The sequence below is a fragment of the Colossoma macropomum genome, unplaced genomic scaffold (genome assembly GCF_904425465.1).
Source record: "Colossoma macropomum unplaced genomic scaffold, Colossoma_macropomum, whole genome shotgun sequence".
NCBI classification, from domain to species: domain Eukaryota; kingdom Metazoa; phylum Chordata; class Actinopteri; order Characiformes; family Serrasalmidae; genus Colossoma; species Colossoma macropomum.
The window spans coordinates 29,570,909-29,595,133 of record NW_023494784.1 but is presented as its reverse complement, the minus strand read 5'-3'; the positions used below and the strand labels follow the sequence as shown (position 1 = coordinate 29,595,133).

The 24,225-nt window shown below is 39.9% G+C and overlaps 1 protein-coding gene across 1 annotated transcript in view; it reads left to right on the top strand.

Moving 5' to 3' along the window:
• Positions 1-24,225, top strand: part of LOC118806392 (potassium voltage-gated channel subfamily H member 7-like) — a 70,481-nt gene that overhangs the window by 29,919 nt on the left and 16,337 nt on the right. The window contains exons 4-9 of the mRNA XM_036567809.1: positions 7,852-8,277; positions 10,943-11,157; positions 14,854-15,279; positions 20,809-21,208; positions 22,521-22,720; positions 23,533-23,785. Coding sequence (XP_036423702.1) covers positions 7,852-8,277; positions 10,943-11,157; positions 14,854-15,279; positions 20,809-21,208; positions 22,521-22,720; positions 23,533-23,785 — 1,920 coding nt within the window. The remainder of the gene's footprint in view (positions 1-7,851; positions 8,278-10,942; positions 11,158-14,853; positions 15,280-20,808; positions 21,209-22,520; positions 22,721-23,532; positions 23,786-24,225) is intronic.

The window sequence follows — 24,225 nt, the reverse complement described above, 5'->3', positions numbered from 1 at the left end:
CTGTCAAATATGATTTGGCACTTTTCCACAGGGCAGTGTGGTTCAATACAGTACAATTACAAATTCATGTGGTTTGTTGTCATTTCCCCTGCCAAGTTACATGTATTGAACATGTGTGAATGTAACAATGTTAATGTAACAATCCATTAAACTGTATTGATGTATCAACCAAACAGAAAACAATCTGATGTCATTGATGTGCCGCATAAACATTGATGCATTTTCACACCTTTTCCAACATTATCTGCATGATTCCTGTCTGTACACTTCTACACTGTAGGTAAAGGCATGCAGTGTAAGCTTGTTGCAGTTTGCCAAATAAAGCCTTGCTAGCGTGCTTGTGTTCACATTAAAGCAAAGATTAGATATAAGGTAAATATATCCTTTCTGATTAAAGCACTTAACCATGTAGCAGCAGTCTACCAATTGTCCGAGTAGTAGCAGGCAAGAATATTAATTTTTACTCTTTCCTGCTGATAACACATCACAGGTGTAGAAACATTTAGAAAAAGTAACAGATAGACAAGACCTTTGCCATTTGCAAGGAATGTAAGTGTGAATTAAGATGCTCAGGTAATACCACAAACTTATCAGCTCACCTGAAAGGATGACACAGTATTGAAGCTGGTGGCTCAACTCTGTGGAGTTTCATCATATTGTAGTGTCGGGGAGGGTTTCTTCAAGGAACTCAGGGAAGTTGTAGATCTGGTCAATAAGTTGGCTTTACTGAAAAATAAAAATATAATAATTCTAAAAAACACTAGTTAGCCAGACTCCTGAGTATAAGGTAACTCAGGAGCCTGTCTCTCAAAGCAGGATTTCTTGCTTAGCCAGCTACCTTTATGGTTAGTTAGGTCTTACCCTGGATTTTCTGTTTCACGATGGTGAGTCACTTCATTTCAGAATAGATCACCATATCAAATTATGCGGCATGCCTGACCTGCTCCAGGGCAGGTTAAGTTCAAGATTTCGGGTCATAAAAAAACCTCTTATACTTATACAGGCCAAGCTTCTGACCAGCCAGGGGTGATGGAGGTGGACCCCTCCTTTGACTTTTTTTTCTTTAATGTTTGCGGCATCAATCACATGAACAATATTGCTTTTTCGCAGAAGAAGTAAATCATACTACATAGATGTTGAGAATACAAAGCAATTATTACTTGAGTAAGCACTAGTGCAGTGGCAGTAGAGACAGCATTGCTTTTGATTTTTTTTATTTTTTAAGAATGTGTGGCATTAACCATAACTGAAATAAAAACTATTGGCGGTGCCTTAGTTATCTAACATTAAATAAATTAGCCAGTGAACTGTGTGGACTTGCTGCAGGGTTATGTGTGCCGATTGTGTTGATCAGTATGTTTTGATGGTTTTCTATGCTTAACGTTTATAGTTCCTTACTCTATTAAATGAAAACTGCTCCACCAAACAAATTACATTTCTTGTGGAAAACTCATAAAGAATGTAAAAATAAGTGATTCCTCTACATTCTCATTCATAAATTCCACCACTGCGTTAATGTTTTTCCTACTGCTTCACATATGGTATAAGTGTTAAAGGGTCCATTAGCTCTTTTTTGTCTTATTTTTCATCATAGAAAATATTTTTCATCATATTTTTCATCTCTCTTCATAGTATTTATCAGTCAGTATCATAGGCCAAGTGATACATTAGTCGAGCCCTATTGTGTATGTGTGCTTGTGTGTGTGTTGATCTGTATAGATCTTGACAGTCTTAATCAAAGCTGACTGCTTGCTCCTACAGCTGAGGTCTCCTCAGAGGATGAAGAAAGGACAGCAAAGGCGTGAGAGATAAGCATGTAGCATGACAGCTCATTACAGCCCTGACTTCACACACATATATCTGCCTTGTTTAATGCCCCCTCATTTAATGCCGTACGCTCATTTTGAAAGAATATCCATATGGCAAATTCAGGCTCATTGAAAAGTCACTTAGAGAGCAATGAAAAAGTAATTACGTCTATACATTTTTCCTATATCATAGCAACAAATGGAAGAGTGTAAATAATGTAGAGTAATCCCTCAGGTTCTTGTGCTTGCAGAAATAACTGCACCTCCACTTCAGTCTCCCAGGCTATAGAGAAATTCTATTATGCAGAGCAGGGATAAGAACATTGCATGAAATTCATTTACATGTAAATCGATACCATAAGCTTTCTAACTAATAATGGTGTGACCTTTTAAAATGGAGTAAACACATGCTGCAGCATATAGGTACAGTCTTACATACAGTCTTACTGTTAGCATACACAGTCTTAGTGTAAAAGACTTTATACAGTACTGTGCAAAAGTCACACTATTTTTTTCCTGTCAAAATGGCAAAACAGCAGTACAAATTATTCCTTTTTCAGTGTGAGGGAAAAACAGAGAACATATACTTAATGTGATTTAGAGGCCTGCTATCATTTTTTTAAAGAAACCTGCAGGTATATCTTCCTGCATCTCCAGTGTTCAGTCTTTGGTTGCATTTTCTGCTTCTTATGTTCAGAGTAATGCCAAACTCATTAATTGAGCACAATGATGTTGAGGTCAGTGTTCTGAGAACACCAGCAGCTTTTTTGTGTTATTGGAAATTTTTCTTCTTTTTTGTCTATTTTCTTTTCCGGGTTTTCTTGGAAGTAGAAAAATGGACAGAAACACCTATGGCCTGAAGCAAGGGTGGAGCTTCATTTTCTCCTCTCTCTCAAAAATGAAAGCTTTAAGAACTGTTCATCTGATGGTGACAGCTTTGACAGTTTTGGAGGTCTACTAGGTCTTGCATGGTTGTAAGAAGTCCCAATTTCTCTGTATCATTTCATCATTTTTTGAACTCTATTTTTGGAAACTCTTGTTTTTTTTGCTTATTTTCCTTTGAATTTCCCTCTTCTTTTGCAAGTGGATTATCTTATATCTAATCTCCTAAGAAATACCTCCTTAAAAACCTGCACCTAAAGTTTTGACTGACAATTAAATAAATGTAGGTTGTATCTGACTCTTGCACACTACTGTATATTTTCCTCTCTGTGGTCACGGTCACTTTTTGAGCAGCAGTTTCTGCTATATCCGCTAAAATGCGGCGTTGTGATTTTTGCTTGTGGATTACAAGTCGGTGTAGTAGGGAAACAAGGAAACTGAATGTGGTGGGGCAGAGTGACTCGTGTGTGTGCTCCTGCTGCACATTACATATGACACACACTTCTCCAGGAAACACTATTGAGCGCCTCTTGCAGTGGTTAATGCTGTGCTTATAGTGGTTTTTAGTGCTAAGGTGAGGGTTAGTGTTGAGCTTGTGGTTAGGGTTTTGTTTGATTAGGGCAAGGTTGGGTTTTGTGTTAGTCAGGATTGTGATTGGATTTTAGATTAGGGTCATGGGTCAGGATGAAGGACACATTGTGTGAAATGCTCCCCATTAAAATGTTGTTAAAATTTTACACTGCTGCTGGACCCAATAAGGCAACTAGCCAACAGCATCAGCCAACCAGCTTACTGCTGTTTTGTTTCATGGTTTACAAAGCATCTGCAACAGCACATTTCCACTGCTCTCATCATCTGCCTGTTAGAGCTCAACACAGAGCCGGAACACCATTTCTAAATACAGGCCAATCAGCCAGGAACAGCACAGAACAGCATTTGTAGCTCCAACTTGCAATTTTTTTTTCTTGCCAGCCAAGACGAGAGAGCACACTCATAAGGGAGTTTAGATTGCAGTGTAGAGCGTAATGCACTTGGCATAACAGTAAATCGAGGCTATAAAGAGGCTCCTTAGTGCTAGACCTGATTGAGTGTGAAAGGATGACAGACACAGGAAGAGAAAGGAGGTGGCCATGATAGTTTAATATCTCATAATACATTATTAACCTCCTCTGCTCCACTCTGCATGACCCTCTGTCAGCATCACTCGGAATCACACAGACCCGCATTAGGATCTGTAGCTCTTGAGAAGCTGCTGTGTGTTAAATAAGTTGTTGAAGAATCTGGAAAATGTGTCTCTTGTCACGATACAAGATAATGTTGCCACATTTAAGGTCTCTATTCACATGGCTTAAAGATTATGTCAGGCTGTAAATCACCAATTTGTCAGCAAATGCATACCTTCCAGAGAAACCATCTGTGATGTCTACATTATCCATGTTTTAAGGGTGTGAAAAGCAGAAAAGCAGTTTTGAAAAAAATCTATCAAAGCCATATTTGAGATTCTCATTAGCAATGCTACCTCAGTTATTACATGACTTTAAAAAATTCACACTTGAAATCTTCTTGGTTAAAGTTTGTTGAACATGTATATCCCTGTATATTTAACAGTATGTTTTTGTAAAGTCTTTCAGAGGTGTGTGATGAAGACTGGCTTTTCTCCCTGCACACCCTTCAGCTGCACAAGATGACATATTTGCTGACTCAGAGTAAAGCTGTGTTAATTTTGTGGAAAATATAGCTCCTTACCAAAGTAGGAAAGCTAAACTAGTGATTCACTATAGAATCCAGCAGTATTCCATGTTGTTTTGGTTTAGGTGGGGATGTCTGTGCAGTGCAGACATAATCCCACCCCCAATAAACCAAAACAAAGAAACTCTGGGAGATATATAAACAATACAGTGAAGAGTCTAGAATAAAAGAGTTTACTACAATTTTTTGTAAACCTTTTATCAGTGAACTGGACAATCAGTCAAGATTTTCATGACCTGTCCCTTGTTAGTAATCAGCAATCCCTGAAACTGAAAAAGTCCTGCTTGTCACATCCTGACAATGAGATTCTTGGCCCATAGCCTGTGGAGGTGGTCTTTATGTATGTGTGTAAGGGCATGTGAGAGAGAGCGAGTCACCTGCCTCATATGTAGCACTTGTTGAAAAATGAGCACATGTGACTGCAGAATGGCTGTTGAGTGAAGATTTCTTGTACTGCCCTGTGAGGGCTTGTTGTCATTGTGGCTGAGCGGCCATTTCTGCCCTCCCAAGGAGTTTTTCCACCCAGGCTGCAACACGGTACTACTGCATGGAAGTGGATCCAACCCCCTCAGAGGCAGCAGTCAGGAGAAATTCTTTCAGTCCCTAACTGAACACAACTCTGCCTAATTAACAGATTATTTAACACCTCTCATTTGGATCCTAATTATCTTTAAGAATGTGACATCATAACACAGTGCTTTATGGGAGATCTGCCATTGTGGAAGAGTTAGTCCAGGCTGGTTTGGAATAGTTGAAAACTACTAACTTTTCTACCTGCTTTCTTTAAATTTTGGCAGCTCTGTAGCTTATTGTGTCACTAAATACATATGCAGAGATGACTAGCATGTAGATCTACATGACTCACAGATCAGATCAAAATCAAGGAAAACAGGTCAGAAAGGAAGGTTTAATCAGATATTTAGATACAGCTCTAGTTCAACAGCACATATGAAGCATCTCAGTGAGAATGCAGATCAACACAAAGCTCATTTTAGTCCCTAATTATATAGATTTAATGGAATAAAACCTTTATAATTTAGTGGATTTATCACGTTTGGATCCAGCTAACTAGCTCTTCACATACACCTCATGGGTGTTGGAAAAAGAATCTGGCAAGTAAGAAGCAGTTGTCAGTTTCATCATGAGGTGTGCAGTGATAATACCACTACTGACTAACAAACCTAACAGTTTACCTCCGAGGTGATATAAGCAAGCTAGCAACATTAGCTGAACAGCCAGACCATTAGTGTTTATTTGTCTGCTTCTCTTAACATTGATTTAGACAATTTTAACAAGACTTAACATTGATTGTCTCTTCTTTGTAAACGTAAGATTCATGAGATCTAAAATGGATTTTGTGGGCTTTAAAATTGCACAGCACAGCAATCGTGTCATTAGTTTGCTAATTAGCCAGGCAAGGCAAGCAGGGTTTGCCAAAAAATCTCCTTTAAGTGAAATATGACAAAACCATGTGATATACAGCACAGTTAAATCAAAGATTGTATGAATCCTCTGTATCTTCAGATATGCCAGTGGCTGAGTGAAATACAGCAGTAAGTTAATGTAACTGAAGAAAATAACCATTCGTAAGCTGTACATGGGCTTCGAGTGGCTTAAACTAATTGAAGGAACAGGCACTTAAGACTCACACCTGCTAGGAGAGTCTAGCTAAGTCTGTGAAGGAAAAAGCAGGTAACATTAACAAATGCACATCATTACTCCCCTCGTTGTTTGGGAGCTTGTGTGGATCAGGACGCCAATAAAGCTAATTTTACCATTATATAGTTGTTTGAAAACCCACTTGAGTTAGTTGAGATGAGTACCTTCAGCATGTAAACAAAAAACAAATTCTTCCAACATGGCAGAACGATCCCATAATGCAGCACGATGTGACGTACCTTCCCAAGCTCTATCAATATAAAAGTCTATGGCATTAAGGGGTGATGATCTAGGCTCAAGTAAGTCTCAGTACCAGATGCCTTGAGGTCTGCAAGGACATCCAATGACATGAAATGTCAATTTTGGAATTAATAAGACTGGTATCTGATTGGGTGAAATGACAGTGACAGTGAAGAGACAGCAGAAAGTCCTGGCTATACACCTGCTCGGAGAGCTTTCCTCAAATAAGGTCTGTAGACAGTGGTGTTAGCTTTAGCTCTACTTTCCTTGGTTTCATTCCCACTTTGTTTTGTAGGTGTGATTTGTAAGGAAAACGACAGGCATCACTCACACAGGGGGGGCTGATTATACAACAGTGTCTATGCTCTAGCCTATACTCGAAACTAGACTCAGATCTACACAGGGACAGACTGCTTTCACCTACTTAAAAGCTTCACATTTCCACAGGCTGTAGCTGAAATGCTGGGATCAGCTATTCATATAAAGTAGGCTCTGTTTCTTCAACTCTTTCTGGGTTTTTCTTTAAAGAATGCAAAGCCCTATTAAAAATCTCCAGAGGGTGCCTTAGTCAATACATTTTTCCAATATCAACAAAATGATGAATGCAGCAGTCTTCAAAGTGGCGACACATAGGGAACATTCAATACCATGGGAGTTGGTGTTTTTGTTTGATCATGTCTTGATTAACAAAAACCCAAATTAAAAGGAAACCCTTAATTAAAACTAGCTGCTAAAAGCATCAGGAGTAAGGGCAGAATTAGGAGCAAAGCCCAGCCAGACGTGTATAATTGGATGCTGAGGAGATTGTGTTAGACTTTAGTTCACTTACTTTTGCTTCTCTGAAGGCCCTTTGATGCTCAGCATGCACCTGCAAATTCAATCTAGCCTTTTCATTCCCATGAGAATAAATATGCTTCATTTAGCTGTAGTGTATAACTGTGATTGTGTAGTGAGGGGTTTCTCCCCTTTGAAACCCCTTTAAGGTGACTCGAGGTGGGCTAATCAGATTTGTTCTCTGTGAAGATCTTTAGAAATATAAGCCCTCTCACCTCTATCTCACTAGACCAATCTTATGCATGACTTTCTATTTCAAGAAAGAGAAAATGTCTCGTACTTTGAGAATGATGTGAATTAATGTGATTCAGATTCCAGTTTCTTATTAAATAAATCTCTTTGTGCAGTGTAAATCTTTGTTCTCTTTATGTCTTTTATTGGAAATGTGCAAACTGAAAGCTTAAGAGACACTGCAGAGGGATGCATTGTGCTTCTGTGCTTTGGCCACCTATTTTTTGGTTTCATATCTTTCTTTATGAAGAAATAGAATGTATTCCAGGCGAGAGCCAAGGACATTTGCCCATTGTTCCATCTCCATATGAAAAACCTACTTTCCGCTGCAATTGTTAAAATCCATCTCCATTTCTTTCAAGGTGATTGCACAGAATGCACAAAAGCTGCAAGCTACACCTCTTGAAATTGCCTACATATTTTTTGACCTTGTCTCCTTTAGGAAAAGGGAGATTCTTCAGGTTCCGTCTGCCGTCACTGAACCTGCTGGGTTCCAGCAAGCAGACTTTGCCCCAAGAGGACCCTGACACAGTGATGGTGGACTCCCCGAGAGCCAGCGATGACTCAGTGGCCTTGAGGGACTTCCAGTCGCCCACCAAGGACAGCTGCAGCCCAGCCGATGCCAACGACACGCGAGCCCTAATCAGCTCCAGTCCCCACTCCTCCCCTGTAAGTGTGTCTGGACCACTTGACCACTCATCCCCCAAGCAGCTGTGGGACCGTCCTAGCCCATCTCAGGCCCAGTCCACTGCCTGCTTGGCCCAGTCCATCTCCAGAGACAGTGTATGTAGCAGAAGACGGGCCTCATCTGTGCATGACATTGAAGGCCTCAGCAACTCCAAGCGGCATTTCAGGGACAGGCACGCCAGTGAAGGTAAATAAATCCTATTACATTTTTACTCTGAAAAAGAGACCTCTGCTGCCTTGTTAAGATGCAATGGAGCTACAGTAGCACAGATCTTTGGGTATAAATGCATGTATTTGATTTATTATTTAGCTTGATCTGCAAGACTGAAATATGACAAATCATATATATATATATATATATATATATATATATATATATATATATATATATATATATATGTTTTTTTTTTGTTTTTTGTTTTTTTTACCAAGGGTCAGTTCCCCAGACAAGGATTAAACTAAGTCTTGAGCCAAGCTGCAGTGCCAGTTGTGAATCACCATTAGAAGTTCTTTTTAGTTTAGGCTTAGGCCTAATCTGGGTTTTGGAGACTGATCTCAAGTGTATGAATATATAGACTAAGTGTTTCTTGATGCATATGCCATACTTAATAAAATAGTAAACAGATTAAATGCAAAATCAGAATAAATAAAAACTAAAACAATGTAGAAATGTAGTGTGTAGATTGATTATAAGATAAATAAGAAACTCCTATTTGGGGCTTTAACATAGTTTAGCGACAGAAATGAAGGTTGCATAAATGTGTTTATACAGGTCATAAAGCATTCACATATTGCCCTGTAATGTTGTTTCTTATATATAGATTATGTCCAGGGCTGCACAATATATTGGCTGTGACTGAAATGGATCCTTACTCCCTCATTAGTGTATAGGGGCGAGCTATTTAGCATAATAAGTAGCATTAAAAATGCATGTATCATTAAATTATTTTGGGAACTTTATCATTAACCTGTGTAAGGATTCACCAGTTACATAAACAAACCAAACAGTTACGCAAGTGAGACTGAGGTTTGCTTCTTATTCATAGCCAAAGTTGTTCGAAAATTGTTTTCAAAAATGCAGGGTACAAGGTCTGGGGGGAAAAGTACACTGAGTTGTCTAGACATTTAATTCTTGGTCCATAATTGCAGTAACGTGCAGTTACCATTCAGTGTTTTTGCTGTATGAAGAGCAACAGGCAGTAAACATGTAGTATCTTTGTTTTTACTGTACTGAGCGTCCACCAGAAACTTAGTGACATCTGTTGCTTAGTAACAAGAAACTCACAGTGCATTTTCGTATACCTTCAGCTGATGTAGTGATCTACGGTGTTCACTAGAAATTATGAATGCATTGTGGGAGGTTGTAGTGCCTTCAAAATCACCCTTGAATTAAATTTTCTGATTTGGACACTCAGAGAAAAAATAGCTATAACAGTGCCCTAAAATGCAAATATGGATCCATTTTGGTTACAGATATTGTTTGTTAATCATTATTACAATCCTAGGCATTCCAGATAGACTTTCTGTGGAATTAAGGCATTTAGGTGATAAAAACAAATAATCATTTGCATAAATAGTTTTCATAAATAATGCAGGCCAGTCTTTAGTCTGGCAAGTGTTAAGTGTTCACTAATGTATTTTTGAATAATCTGCAAGCATATTGCTGCCTCAGACTATAAGATTAACCTAAATGCAGTTTGGTTGAATGTTGGACCTAATCTGAATCTGGTTCCTCTAATAACTTTTGACTGTTCTCCTGCATTCCAGACCATGGCCGCAGTCTGAAAGGTAACAGTATGTTATGATGGAATGCTTTACTGTCTTGGACTGCTTGTTGCATGTATTTAAAGCAGGACAGTTTGGCAATTAGTGGTGCCATTTCACCAAGCAGTATAACTCCAGTAAAACTCTCTCAGTGATAACAGGCTCAATCTTAAATCATCCCAGCACCCAATGCTAGACTGTATTTGCAGATTTAAAAAGGCTGGATTGGTTGAACAAAAGAAAATACAAAGACTTTCTTGCAGTCTTTGCAGGAAGGGTTGAGAGGGGAGGCCCCAGTCAAAGTCTGCAGGGAACCATTCCACAGTTTCTGCTTGATTTCACTTCTCAACTTAACATCAATCCCTTTGTTCATTCAGGTGTACTGTTGGTACAATAATGCCAATACAGTACATGGAGTAACTAGGATGTGTCTGAGGACATTCTGTTCTAGTGTGGGGGTTGTAGGGGATGGTGGTGAATGAGCCTACTGAGGCCTAATGAGCCTGGTGAATGTACCTTAGGTTTGAAGTTGTTAACTAGGTCTCCGAGTGATGGTTTGCTCTAAGCTCTGATTGACTGGAGGAAGTTCCCCCTCCCCATACTACTTCCTCGCATGAGATTGATGTGTTCTTAGCCTGCAGTCTGACAGGAAATCAATGCTACATGTGAATGCTCTGTATCTGCTGTTTCTTGCAAATCAATCCTACCATTTTTCCTCTTTAAAAATTCTCTTTTCCCCACATATTTCCCCCAGTTGGAGTTTGACTACTCTCACTTGATCTTTATTTGTCAAAACCATGTATGCCATTTTAAAGCCATGAACACATGAAACATGTCAACATGATTTGTATTTTTATGTGGAATAAATGTATCTTTTCAATCTTGTAAAGCTTTTAAATTACATGGTGCCATGCTGCGCTTCACTGTTGTTTGTTCTAGTGCAACATTAAATTTCCATTCAGCACCATTCATTAGGCACTGTGCAGCTTGTACAGGAAAAGCATACTTTAAGAGGCTATGTCGTTTAATGAGCTGCATCTCAGTGCCTTTTAAGAGTGTTTCTAATTGAGCTGCTTTCTGTCCTTCAGGTCCTTTTAACCATCTCAAATCCAGTCTGCTGGGCTCCACTTCAGATTCCAATCTGAACAAATACAGTACTATTAACAAGATCCCCCTCATTGCGCTCAACTTCTCTGAGACCAATAACGACAAGAAAGTCCCCTCACCTCCTGCCTCTGAGAAGACCATTATTGCTCCCAAGGTCAAAGACCGTACGCACAACGTCACTGAGAAAGTCACACAGGTGAGATCTATGATGTTGTGGCACATTGCCAAACCAAAATGTTGCTTTTGCTGAATGATTTTTGGTGGGTTTTTTTGTGTAAAATTGAATGCAGTACTGATGTAATTTAGTTTCAAACACTTTGATGTTTTCTTCTGTTGCTGACGTGTGAATGCGTTCCTCAGGATTAGAATGGAAAGATTTCCTTTTTTATCTTGGATGTATGTAAATCTGTATTTTCCCACTGTAGGGCTACACTGCCCTACAAGAAAAAAATATGTCAATAGCATGAGACAATTTCACTAGATAAAATTGTTAAAATTGGTTTAATACTTATACAAAAAATTAAGAAATAGGTTTAATATACCTTGCTCTTTCTGGTTTGGTAGGATGGCCCACCCAAAAAGAGCAAGGTATATTAGCACGACGATAGTAGCAAGTAGATGCAGCCATAACACAACAGAACTGGCAGTTAATGTTCTCTTCCAAGCTCACTCTGAGTCTAATGACATTTGGTAGTGGCAATTCAAAAAGATGTGGTGGCTGTCTTCATGTTATTTGGAAGAAGTTTTTGTTCATGCCTTTACCCTCCCAGCATATATATATTTATATATATCTAGTCACATATCCGCTCATTAGCTAGGTCTCCCCCATCACACAATACTATCAGTGCTGGGAGGGATTGGTGTATGTGTGGCATGTTCCACCTGGACATGATGTCCTCAAAACAGTTTAAGGCTTTTTTCCACTGCAGGGTCAAACAGTTACTGCACTAGTGTGAACTCATGACCAATTACACCAATTTGTCATCCCACCAAACAGCACTGTTGCACTGATTGGCTAATTGTGTGTAGAAAACTGTGCTGGGCATGGTTTGTAACCATTTTCTGCTGTACAATTAAGAATCATCAGTCAGTTCAATGGAGAGTAATGACAACTTATTACATATATAGAACAACGTTGCTGACCCACCATCATCTCTGTTTTTTATTCAGTACTTCCTAGATGTAATTTAACAGCACATCAGCTTGAAAAAGAGGCTGTAACTGGTCACACGTCGATGTGGGATGGGATAATGCAGCTGTTTTAAACATTTGGACTTACATTGGAAAAGAAGCTGTGTGTTCTGTATATAATATTTTGATTTATCACAAGTGTTAAGTGCTGCATGATTTTATTGCAAGGTCAATAGTCTCCTGTACCAGGCAAAATCTTTCATAAAATTGTGTACACTGGTTAAAGTTCCCATGTGTTATTTTATGGTGTACAGAAATTTGTATGCAAATGTACACTAATAAGTATAAAGCTTAACCCTGCAGATATTAAGGGTGAGAGAGTTTTTAAAGAAAGCATAATTAATTTTCTCTGGATTCATATACTATGGTCTTTTCCAATACAACAGTCTCTAGATTCTTTCTTACAGTATTCAACATCTATCTCTCACTGTCTCTCTCTCTGGCGCTTGCGATGCATCAAAAGACCATCCGGGCATGAAGATGGATTTCCTACTGCTGTGAGGAAATATATGTCCCAGTATTGGCAAAACAGAATTCGATAGCGCTGTGGCAGCCTCAAAATGTGAGACAGTGCGAATTAACCCTCCTTCCTCAACCTTTTTTTTGCCTCGCCTGCAACTCGAAAATTAGATTTGGGTGCTTGCACAGACGTACGATTGGCTCCGAGGGTAGATAACTGCTGAAAGTGTCCTCCAGTGAAAGTCAGAGTCATTGTGCAGGCTCGGGGGCGTTGGGTTAGAGCCCCACTCACGTGTACCACTCTCGTAGACAGCTGGAGGAGGAAATGAGAAACGCTTAAGACATTGACAGCCCATCTAGAAAAACACAAGTGCTCACCTCAAGGAAGCCCAGGCAGCTCTTGTTCCTTGAGTCTTTCTTGCTTGAGGATTCTGTCATTTGGCTTGTCAACCTTTGAGTGATTCTCGCATTACCTCACTGCGCCCAACTGTGTGTGTGAAAGGCAGATAAGAGGAAACAGATCCATTCTTCAGCCTTTTCTGATCAGGGAGAAAAGTGCTGAGGAGGCAACACAAAACAGGCTCCCCTTCATGCTGTCATGATGGCTAATGAAGTATTAATCAGGCAGAGAGGCCTCATTTGCTGTCTGTCAGTGCCGATGAGAGCCACAGGAGGTGTGCGCATCCATTTGTGCACGTGTGGCAATGTGTGTGTGTGAGCTCTCTGCAGGCTCAGTCCCAGTCACTCCCTAGTCTGCTCCAGTGTCTTTCAGGAACACAACAGGACTTTAAATCTTTTTCATTTTGATAGTATGGCAACTGCTTCTTTGCTGACCTTGTAAAACAAGGAATGTTGAGGCATGGAAAAAAAGTAGTACAAATCCTACTACACTTCCTGGAGGCATTGTAAATTGCTGGATGTCTAGCAAAAAAACATGCACAGTTCACCGTCCCAGCCTTTTTCAACATTTTGAAATCCCAGAAATCATATTCTTGCAGTCTCCTTAGAAACGCAGGGTGCATTGTCAGTCCCTATTTTGAAAATGATCATCATACATCCATGCACTGCAACCCACAGGGAAGAATCTGCAAACTCTGAAAATCAAAGGTGACCATCCAATCTGACAGAGCAAGTTTTCTCTCCATAAATCCCCAAATGCTCAATCAAATCACAGTGTTTGTTCAGTGCTACAGCTTTTTATCTCGTGGTTTTAGTTTGTTCTTTTGTTGACCAGTGAATAGGAAGTCCACAAACAGCAGTTAATGCAGGTGAAATGAGATTGAAGTACAAAAAGTATGCAATCTCTTTACCTTAGCAGACTTCATCTTTCTCTTTTTGGAGAAAGAGGAACACACCTGCACTCACAGACTTTCAGCTCAGAATCATTTTTTTGTCAGTTTTGTAAAATCCTTTCTGCTGCTATGCCCTTGAGCAGGGCACTTAAACCCAGATCACTCTAGCAATAACCCCGAGATGGACGGCTTGGACGCTTGCTCTTCTAAACGTTCTGTAAATGATAAATGTTTTTGGACAGTAAAAGGAGTTATGGCAGGGCCTGAGAATATTTATGTTATGTTTTGGAGCTCCTTGAGACTGCGTGAGTAAAATTTGGAAGATTTGTAGTCAGCATTACTGACACAATGAAACCTTGCATCATAAGAGATGGAAATATGAATCGTGTCTGCAAATAAATCTGCTGTGAAGGAGAGACATAAAATAAACTGAAATTAAGGAGAGGAGAACTTAACACTGGTTTTTGCTTAATAATTTTTACCATTTGAGCAAAATTGTATATAACCAACACCTCTCTGCTACAAATTAAACATGAACTTTGTAAACCATTTGTGAACAATTCAGTCTGTGGCAGGAATGCACATGTTACAGCTAACCCCATAGGTGGCGTAACCCCATAGCTGCCATAAAGCAATTCAGGGAAATATAGAGAATGTCATTTAGTGCCTTGTGATATGTTAGTTGTCTGTTGTTGGTAATTGATTGTCAGTTACAAAATAGCTAAGTTTTAAAAAGTGTCTTGTTTATTGTTTAGGTTGAATTACAACATATATTCTACATGTTATTTAAATTATTTCACTTTGATTTACATTACTTCACTACCATCTATCAATTTGTCTTGTTTAGGGAGTGGCCAGTACAACTGATCTGATGAACAGCTGAAGTTCACATTATTATCTGTCACAGTCATTTGATATTACAATAACCTTTCTTTTTTTTCACTGTCCAGGTATTGTCCCTGGGTGCAGATGTATTACCAGAGTATAAGCTCCAAGCTCCACGCATAGATAAGTTCACCATCCTCCACTATAGCCCGTTTAAAGCTGTGTGGGACTGGCTCATACTGCTGCTAGTCATCTACACAGCCATCTTCACACCCTATTCTGCTGCCTTCCTGCTCAACGACCGTGAGGAGCAGAAGAGGAGAGAGTGTGGCTACTCTTGCAGCCCACTCAATGTGGTGGATTTAATGGTGGACATCATGTTCATCATAGACATCCTCATAAACTTCCGCACCACATATGTGAACTCCAACGAGGAGGTGGTCAGTCACCCAGGGAAGATCGCTGTTCACTATTTCAAGGGGTGGTTCCTTATAGACATGGTGGCAGCCATTCCCTTCGACCTACTCATCTTTGGCTCAGGCTCGGATGAAGTAAGTAATCAGTTAAAAGGGCTTTCTATTTCTGTCTGCTCCTGCAATCAGTATATTGATTATATATGATAAATCAGTCTCTGAAAGTACATACAGTACTGTACAAAAGTCCACCCTTCATTTGTTTAATTTGTAGGCAAAACGGCCATTATTATGTATAAATCTTTCTTTTTTCATGAGATGTTTCTCAGGGGATTAGATATAACACCACCAAAACTTGTCACCATCAGATTAAATGTACTTAAAACTTTCACCTTTGTGAGATATGAGAAAATAATGATTTGGGTCTGAGCAGATGTGTAGATGTCAAGACGTTGTCAATGATAAAAGTAGAAATAATAGGTAAAATTAGACCCCCAAAAATAAATAAATAAAAAAAGAGGCCACCTCAGAGACTAGACCTCAACATCGCTGAATGTGATTACCTGGATCATGAGAAGCACAACTTTAGAAGTGCAGATTTCTTTGAAAAACTGAAAACAAGACACCTGAAAAAAATAAAAGCTGTAATAAAGGCAAAGGCACAGTAAACACAAAGGAATTAGATACTGCATTTAATTGTTAGGCTTCTGTGTAGCCTTCTGTTAAACATATGATTTCTGGCTTTTTTCTAACGCTGAAAAATGAATAACTTGTGTGTATTGGCCATATTGGCTGGAAACCAAAGAAATCAAGGGTGGTCTCTGACTTTTGCACAGTACTGTTTGTTTATTTATTTATTTATTTGTCACAGCAAGGTCTTCTATATCCCTTTAGGATCAAGGCCCACTCTGTTTATATTCACTAAATATAGTCTTACTGCCATGAGCTGCTTCTTAAAAGCTGAATGTATTTGTCGTGGTCAGAGAGGGATTAATTTTTTTTTCCTTCCTTTTTTTCTGAATGGTATGTAATTCAGAATCCATTTATTTGGATTAATGGCTTACCAAATGGCGATCAATGATGCATTTAGATGAGAAGAGGGAAGCCAAGCCGTTGTTTGTGCAGCTTAAGGGCCACTGGCAGACTGGCCGGCGCGCTGGCATGTCCACTTGTTTATTTGCATGGGAATGTTTCAGCAGTGGCTTATGACGAGCTACTAGCACATCAGCCTCAATCAGCATTTGGATCCATCTTTAGAACCTGCACCATGAGCAGCTTTTTGGCTGGCAGTGAATGAATACATTGAAGTAATATTACTTATCTTTATTTAGGGTGTGAATGAACGTCAGGAAGTCAGATATTAATTTCTGCTCTTATGTAGTCTGATTTAAACACTTTTTTAATCCACATTTTACACTTGGAGCCCTGCTACTTTCTCTTTTGTGCTTCTCTCATCTATGTGAAAGTAATTGCACAGTTGAGCAAAACCCCTTGCCAACCTCCATCGAGCTCCAACAGTGAAGATTGCCTGAAGCCCAATTAAAGAAGAAGAATTCTGCTTCTCTAATTCAGAGCAGATCCTATTGAGGAGTGGTTTTGAAGCGACACCTTCAGTTACCCTGACAAATGCCTGATTCTCTGTTTAGCTAGCCGACCCAGGCTCAATGGAAAGGGTAATTGGAGACTATTTGGACGCGTTTACTTTATTGACTAGGCCAGAGTGAGGCAGTGGGATTTATCTGTCGGGGACTGTGAGGGGTAATGCATTCATGCTGCTGCCCTTTGAGAGCCTGCCTGGTATCTAGGAGAACAATGACCCAGGTGCTAACGGGAAGGACTGCATGTTGCTGTTGCCTGCTAGCCTCATCTGTCAAATCTCCTCCCACAGACTGAAACCTCCACTTTGCTGTGCTATGCTGTGCCAAGCCCCCACTTTCCCCTACATCCTCCAAAATGAACAAAGCCAGTTTAATGGCTGTAATTGGATTGAGGGAGTAGGTCAGGCCACTAATATGAATTGTTCATTGATGCTCCATTGAGTTTTAGCTCTATTTATTGAATAGGGCTTGCTGTAACCCTAATCTTAAAAGTAGTATTATTAAGCATATTGTAACTCAAATAACAGTTCTAATCCATGTGTATAATGTACTGGACAATACTGTGTGCAGTTGTAACCCAGTCTGCCTATTTTAAATGGGTTCAAATGACAAACCTAAAGTGGCCTGCATGAGGAAAGCCCATTCTCGCTGGACTGGTTTAGGTTTGTCTGCATTGTGTGCATTTGTTTTTGTGTCTGTGTCTGCAATTGAACAGATGGGACTGTGGCGTGTGTAGGGGTGTGTTTTGTGATTGTTTGTGTCTGTGGCTGGGGAGACAGGGCTGCTGTGCAGCCTGTGGTCACTGCACTGTGTGGTTTGTATAGTAGAAAAAGAATGGGTCCTAGACAGATGGCAGGTGGTTTCAGGACTTGTCTCATTTACAGCATGGACATGAAGTGACTTTAGGTCTCACTGCAAATTAGGTCTTCACTCATTTGTCCTTAACACTTATTCATTTTGCTTTTCCACAGAGTTTCTTGTGCCTGTACAGCTATTTATAGCATATCCTTCTTTAGAATTGCAGTGCAAGTACCTTTTTTACTTACTTTGTTTTCTACAATGACCTTTACCAACACTGACGCTTTCATGTGTTCATATGACATATACACAGAATACAGAATGCATACTGTAGTGTATACAGAATGAATACTGCAGATCTACTTAGCTGGTTTAGCCTTGTGAAATGGAACGCACATGCTGGTAATTGCAATATTTGCTAGTATTTTGCTTGATTTGGCCTTAATTGCAGCTAGGCCGCACAAACCACCGCTTCAATTAAAACTATTCCAGAGCGCTGCAGGATGCACATTATCCAAAGGTTATTGAGAATTATGTTGAGTAGTCTGATTAATTGATTATTTTGACTCTGAGACTGTGTTCATATCTGATGTTAAACCTTTTCCACAGTAGCCATTAAATGCAACTTCCACCTAGCTGTTCTCGGGAGTCCTCAGTTGAATGGTGCTTTTTTTCCTGTCATTAACATTGATGGAATAGATTTTGATGGAAATGTGCATGGTTTATTGTGGCAGAGTTACAGGGAAAAACATTCTGTTTGATTATATTAATTAAAAATATCAAAGTCAATTTCCATTTTGCCAGCAGACATTGAAACATGCAGCCATTTACACTTGGCATTTCCATGGATCTCGCTGCATTTGGTGTCAGACAAAAGGGCTGCGAGTCCTTGTTCTTGTTCTTGAGTATGAGCTATTAAAAATGTTTAGATAGCATGGACTGCTAACACAACTTACAAATAAATGGGAGAGGAGATGAATAGAGAAAATATGCAGCTACTTTCTCTGCTAAAGTCTCTGCTGTGATGACACAGTTGGTTAAGGTGCTCCTTTGTCGTTGTCTGGAAGGTATCAGGAGGCTTTAACATTCACATTACAGATGTTATGTTGTTTTATGTTATGTTGTGTGATGCATCCCTGACCACCTGTACTTAATGCTGTCCACTTATGATCAGGTCAGTTAGGACATATGTTAATGTCAAGTGTGAATGGGACCTGTGATTTAGCCTAACCCATTTTAACCTGTTTGCTTCATGTACATATAAATAAATATAAATTTTGTTATATAACTTCACTTTTTTGGCTAGTTTGGGTCTTAGATAAGCTGTTTTTACTTTTATTTCGGTAAAAGTTAGTTAGTCTGTGTCTTTGAGTTAGTGTGGGGTTTTGGTTTGTTACTTTGTTCTTGGCTGTTTTGTTCTTGGTTTTAACTCATGTTGTTTTGCTGTAAAGAATTTGAAGATAAACAGTTTACGTATAATAGAAAACAATTTTATTTCTATAATAAACATAGTATTAATTATAATATAGCACTGATTTGTCTTTATATGTGTAAAGCCCACTCCCAACTCTGTATATCATAAAAAACTGTCTATACAGTACACATAATAAAAACATTTACCAAGCATGTAAATATGAGCACCCATCCAGTGATGAAAATGTGGTGGTTTCTCAGTAGCGCTGATGGTCCCTGTCGTCCTTATGAGCATATATAACTCTGTAACTTATAACTGCAGAATCACTGTGCATCACTGTGAGCAGTAGCTGCTAATGAGCTTTTAATGGCTTGCTCGTGACTTACGCAGCATACTCTGTCTGCTAGCTCTCTGCAGCTCAAATTGAAGATGAAAACACAGACCGCTCACTAACATGCTGTCAACTCTCATATGCAGGCTAAACTTTAGTGCCAGACTTAGCCTTCCAGATGAGCACTAAAAATACCCACAGCCCTTGTTCACTCTGTACAGTCACCATGTAATTGCCAGGTAAATAAATGATCTCCTGCCAGGGGCTAGTTTAAAGTGTAGCAGGAGCCTTGTAAACTCCAAGGGACTCATTCAGAGGTTTTACTGAAAGAGGGAAAGCCTTCCACAAATGAGAATTTATGTCTGCTCGCCTCTACAGTACTGTTCATTGACCCATGACCTGGTTGCAGTCAAAACTTGCTGAGTTGAAGATATCTGAAGATATCTGAATCAGAGGGAAAGTAGATCTTGAGTGCTTCTCATATGCCGATTTCTTTTCTTTCAGCGGCCTGGGTATTGCTGGATTTTGCTTAGATTGCGCTGGTCTCTAGTGGTAAAGCACATGCACAGCAGTGTGTAATGGGCCATAATTAAACATCTTAATGAAACAGTTAATCAGTGCAGCAATTGCTTAAACACATTACTACGGAAATAGGCACCAGAAATGCGACCACTAGGCAAATTAGTTCACATAATACAATATGTCTGAGGGAATTTGCAGCCCTTTCAGTTCCCTGTAATTGTGCATTGTTGCTATCAAATAAACAGAGGAAGTGAAAAAGATTATCTTGGGCTTTTAAGATGAGAAGTGATAAATTAATTGCATGTGCTGTTTGTTGTTTTGCAGTCTTATTTGTCACAACGCAGGATTCAGTGGCACAAATTCTGTAAATTCATTCCCATCAGTTCAGTTTGCCTCTTGTATTGTGTGCTCAAAGCTGATAAAAGCATTACTGTGAGGGATGCATGATTGGAATTAGCCAAGATCGGAATGGGCAGAGTTTTATTCCAAACACGCAGTCAGCAATCAGCTTGTTTGTTTTAATTTGGCTGATCTGCGTTGCAATATTTTGACAAATATAACATGGCAAAGTGCACTCATTTAAATGCTGCTGCTACATCTATACTAAAATATCTTCACATAATTATACATGGCTCATTGTGCTAAATAGCCAGTTCCCTCTTACTTTCGATGATTTATTTGATGTTGTATTATTAAATAGGCAATTGATTTTTTTTATTCACAAATTTAAAATGCCAGTTTGGCCCATTAAAGTGCAAATAGTGTTATTTATATTGTGGCTAATAGAAAGTACAGGAAATGTGCTAGTGTGTTTCATATGTTCATTTACCCCACATAGTGAAAGCTTCAGGTCAAAAAGGCCAATATAAAATGGACAAAAAAAAGGCACATTGGCCAATTTGGCTGTAAAAAAAATGGAATCTGCCATAAAAATTTCTGATCAGTGCATGTCCAATTACAGTTTTTATGCATCCCTTCTAAACTGCTGTTTCTCATGTTTTTAGACAACTACTCTGATTGGCCTGTTGAAGACGGCCCGGCTGCTGCGTTTGGTCCGTGTTGCCAGGAAGCTGGACCGCTACTCTGAGTACGGAGCAGCAGTGCTCATGCTCCTCATGTGCATCTTCGCACTCATTGCCCATTGGTTGGCCTGCATCTGGTACGCCATTGGCAACGTGGAGAAGCCTTATCTAAAGGACAAGATTGGCTGGCTAGATAATCTTGGGGTGTCTATTGGAAAGCGGTATAACTACAGTGACCCCTCTTCTGGACCCTCCATAAAGGACAAATATGTCACAGCATTGTATTTCACATTTAGCAGTCTGACCAGCGTAGGCTTTGGCAACGTCTCACCAAATACCAACTCTGAGAAGATCTTTTCTATCTGTGTGATGCTCATCGGATGTGAGTATGAGTATGAAGCACTATGAGCAAAGAGCAGTACATGTGCTATACAGAATTATTTTATTTATATGATTTACGAGCATTACTGTAATATGAACATGTTAACAAAAATCCATAAAATACATGTTATACAGCAAGGGACAAGAGATTGTAACTTTGTGTCATTACGATTGCTTTATATTGCATCTGAGGGACAATGCATTTATGAGATAGTATTAATAATAATTAGAGAAGTGTTATTAATAAACTGTTGATAATTCATGCATTACTAATTGCAGCACGACATGTGCTACCCCAGGCTCAAGGAGGACGCTGGAGGCAGGCTTCAGTGCTGCAGCAGCCATATTTATTAACAAATAAACAAACGTCAAACAACTCAAACTATGCTGGCCACTTTTCGGTGGCTTAAGCAGCCTAGACTTTTCAGTCCTCCTAAATAAGCTTTTCAGCTCCTCAGTCTTTTGCTGCTGCCGCTCGTCCCTCTCTCGCTCTCTGCTCCCTCTCAGCTCTTTTAAAAGGCGCTCACGCTGCCAGCCAGATCAGCAACAGCTGGCTCTCATTAAGAGCACCCGAGCCGAGAGGAAACGAGAGCTCGCCGCTCCGCCTCCTCGTCACCGCCACCAGCTCGCAGCTCAGCCGCCCGGGTCGAAGGTGAGGTGTAGTGGAGCAGCCTCGCTGTGTAACAGGGGGCGGGGCCCAGGCGGCGGAGCTCGGGACTCACTCCTTGCCGGCACCGTCGTCGTCTTCCTCCTCCTCCCGCCGTCACTCGCGTCACTCGGGTTACTCCGAGGAGCTCGGGCTTTGCGCTCCGCCCCCTCCCCACTCGCGGCTCTCTCCCCGCCGTCCTGGCCGAGGTTTGTCGCCGCTGGGTGTTCGGGCCCCGCGCATGCCACACTAATACATTAGCAATAGTTCGTTTCGATTAGTTTTTACTGGATTCACAATTTGATATATGTTTGATATTTTGAACAAAATTTGAATTAAGAAAAATGACTATAATCATGTTGTTGCTAACTAGCTAAAGATGATAAAGCTGGGAGGCAGGAATGCTGGTGTGAGTTGTTGATTGCTGGTACTGCTTGTTTGCAAACAATGCAGTTGCATTAGATAGCATAATTAATAGAGTACTCGTCTCCATAATGCATTGTCACGTCCCCATGATGCTCATTGGCACAGTTTTGCATTGCAATATCACAATGTCACAATGCACTGTTGCACCCCTAATGCATATATATGTTTATTTATTGTGTGACATTTTCAAATATAGCGTGGTCATGTGTAAGATAACTCTCATCCCCTCTGTCCTGGTTAGCTCTAATGTATGCCAGCATCTTTGGGAATGTGTCGGCCATCATTCAGCGGCTGTACTCAGGAACAGCGCGCTACCACATGCAAATGCTGCGGGTGAAAGAGTTTATCCGCTTCCACCAGATTCCAAACCCTCTCAGGCAGAGGCTGGAGGAGTACTTCCAGCACTCCTGGACCTACACCAATGGCATTGACATGAACATGGTGCGTTTGAGTGGGGGGAACCCTCTGAGCTTATCTCATTCTCAGCATCATTGCCTTCATTATGTAGCCAAATTTATGTAGTTTTTGTTTCAGATTGATTTTTTTATGTCAATAAAAGATAATTTACAAAGTGAGATTGAGAGCTATGCTAAACCAATAACAAATCTACTATACATTTGAATTTGCTTCTCTCAGACGTGTGAATAGAATAAATGAAATGTATAAATGAGAATATGCATTTGTGAGTGTGCATACTGAACGCAACACCTGTCTCTCTCCTTTTTTGCCCCATATGAAATGGAATGACCTCATCACCCTGGAACGAGCAGGAGGTATTTATATAAACACAGGATTCTTTATAGTCATTGTCATTCTCGTCTCCCCTGCTGCCTGTTATGTGCCAGCTCTGGACTCTTCCTTCATAGAGCACCTTTTCATCTTGTTTCATAATCTTATTTCATATGCTGCTTTCAATTAGAATTCCATTTCAGTTGTGCAGAACGCAGATGCATCTGCTTTGATGTTTCATCTGAAGGTCATTTAGAACAAAGACCATTATATGTGAGATGCTTGTGAAAGAAGGAACATATATTCCCTAAGCTTGTAAGATTTTGAGGCTGCTAGCTGGTTCAGCAATAGCACTTTTTTTCTCTATAGTTGTCATGTTCAGCTTCTGTATATTTAACTTTTGGTGGGATGTCTACCCACTTTAGTGTTAGCAGTACACACACAGTTATACACATATGTATACATATTGTTACCAAAGTTAACCCTTCCTGTTTTTCTCCTTTTCCCTTTTTCCCTCTATCTAGGTGTTAAAGGGCTTTCCTGAGTGCTTGCAGGCAGATATATGTCTCCATCTGAATCAGAGCCTGCTACAGGGCTGTAAGGCATTCCGGGGGGCCACTAAAGGCTGCCTGCGGGCCCTGGCCATGCGCTTTAAAACCACTCACGCTCCCCCAGGAGATACACTCGTCCACTGTGGAGATGTCCTCACAGCGCTCTACTTCCTCTCCCGAGGTTCCATCGAGATCCTGAAGGATGATGTTGTGGTGGCAATTCTGGGTAAGTGGGTGCTGGTTTGTTTGATTGGGGTGGTTAGGAGTAGTTGATTTTATTGAACTGACACACTGTGTCAGCAAAAAAATGGTGCCACTTTTAAAAAAGGCTATGACGACATATAAGGAAAAAAAAGTTGGATTATTTCTATTCAATATTTGATTTAAACCTTTTTTTCCCAGTAGTAGTGTTTTGGAGGACCCTCAGGTGAACTACACAATATTTTTCTTCTTCAGTTACATTGATGGAAATATGAATGATTTACGAAACAGGAAGTGGATTTTTGTCTTCGTAGCTGAGCAAGCAAGTCAACCTTTAATGAGTTTTGTTCCAAAATGCATTGCATTTATATGCTTTGTTAAGAGTGGGCTTTACACATACAAGAAATATCAATACTATATTATGATTAATACCACTTTATTAAAGAAATAAATATGTGTTTTCCA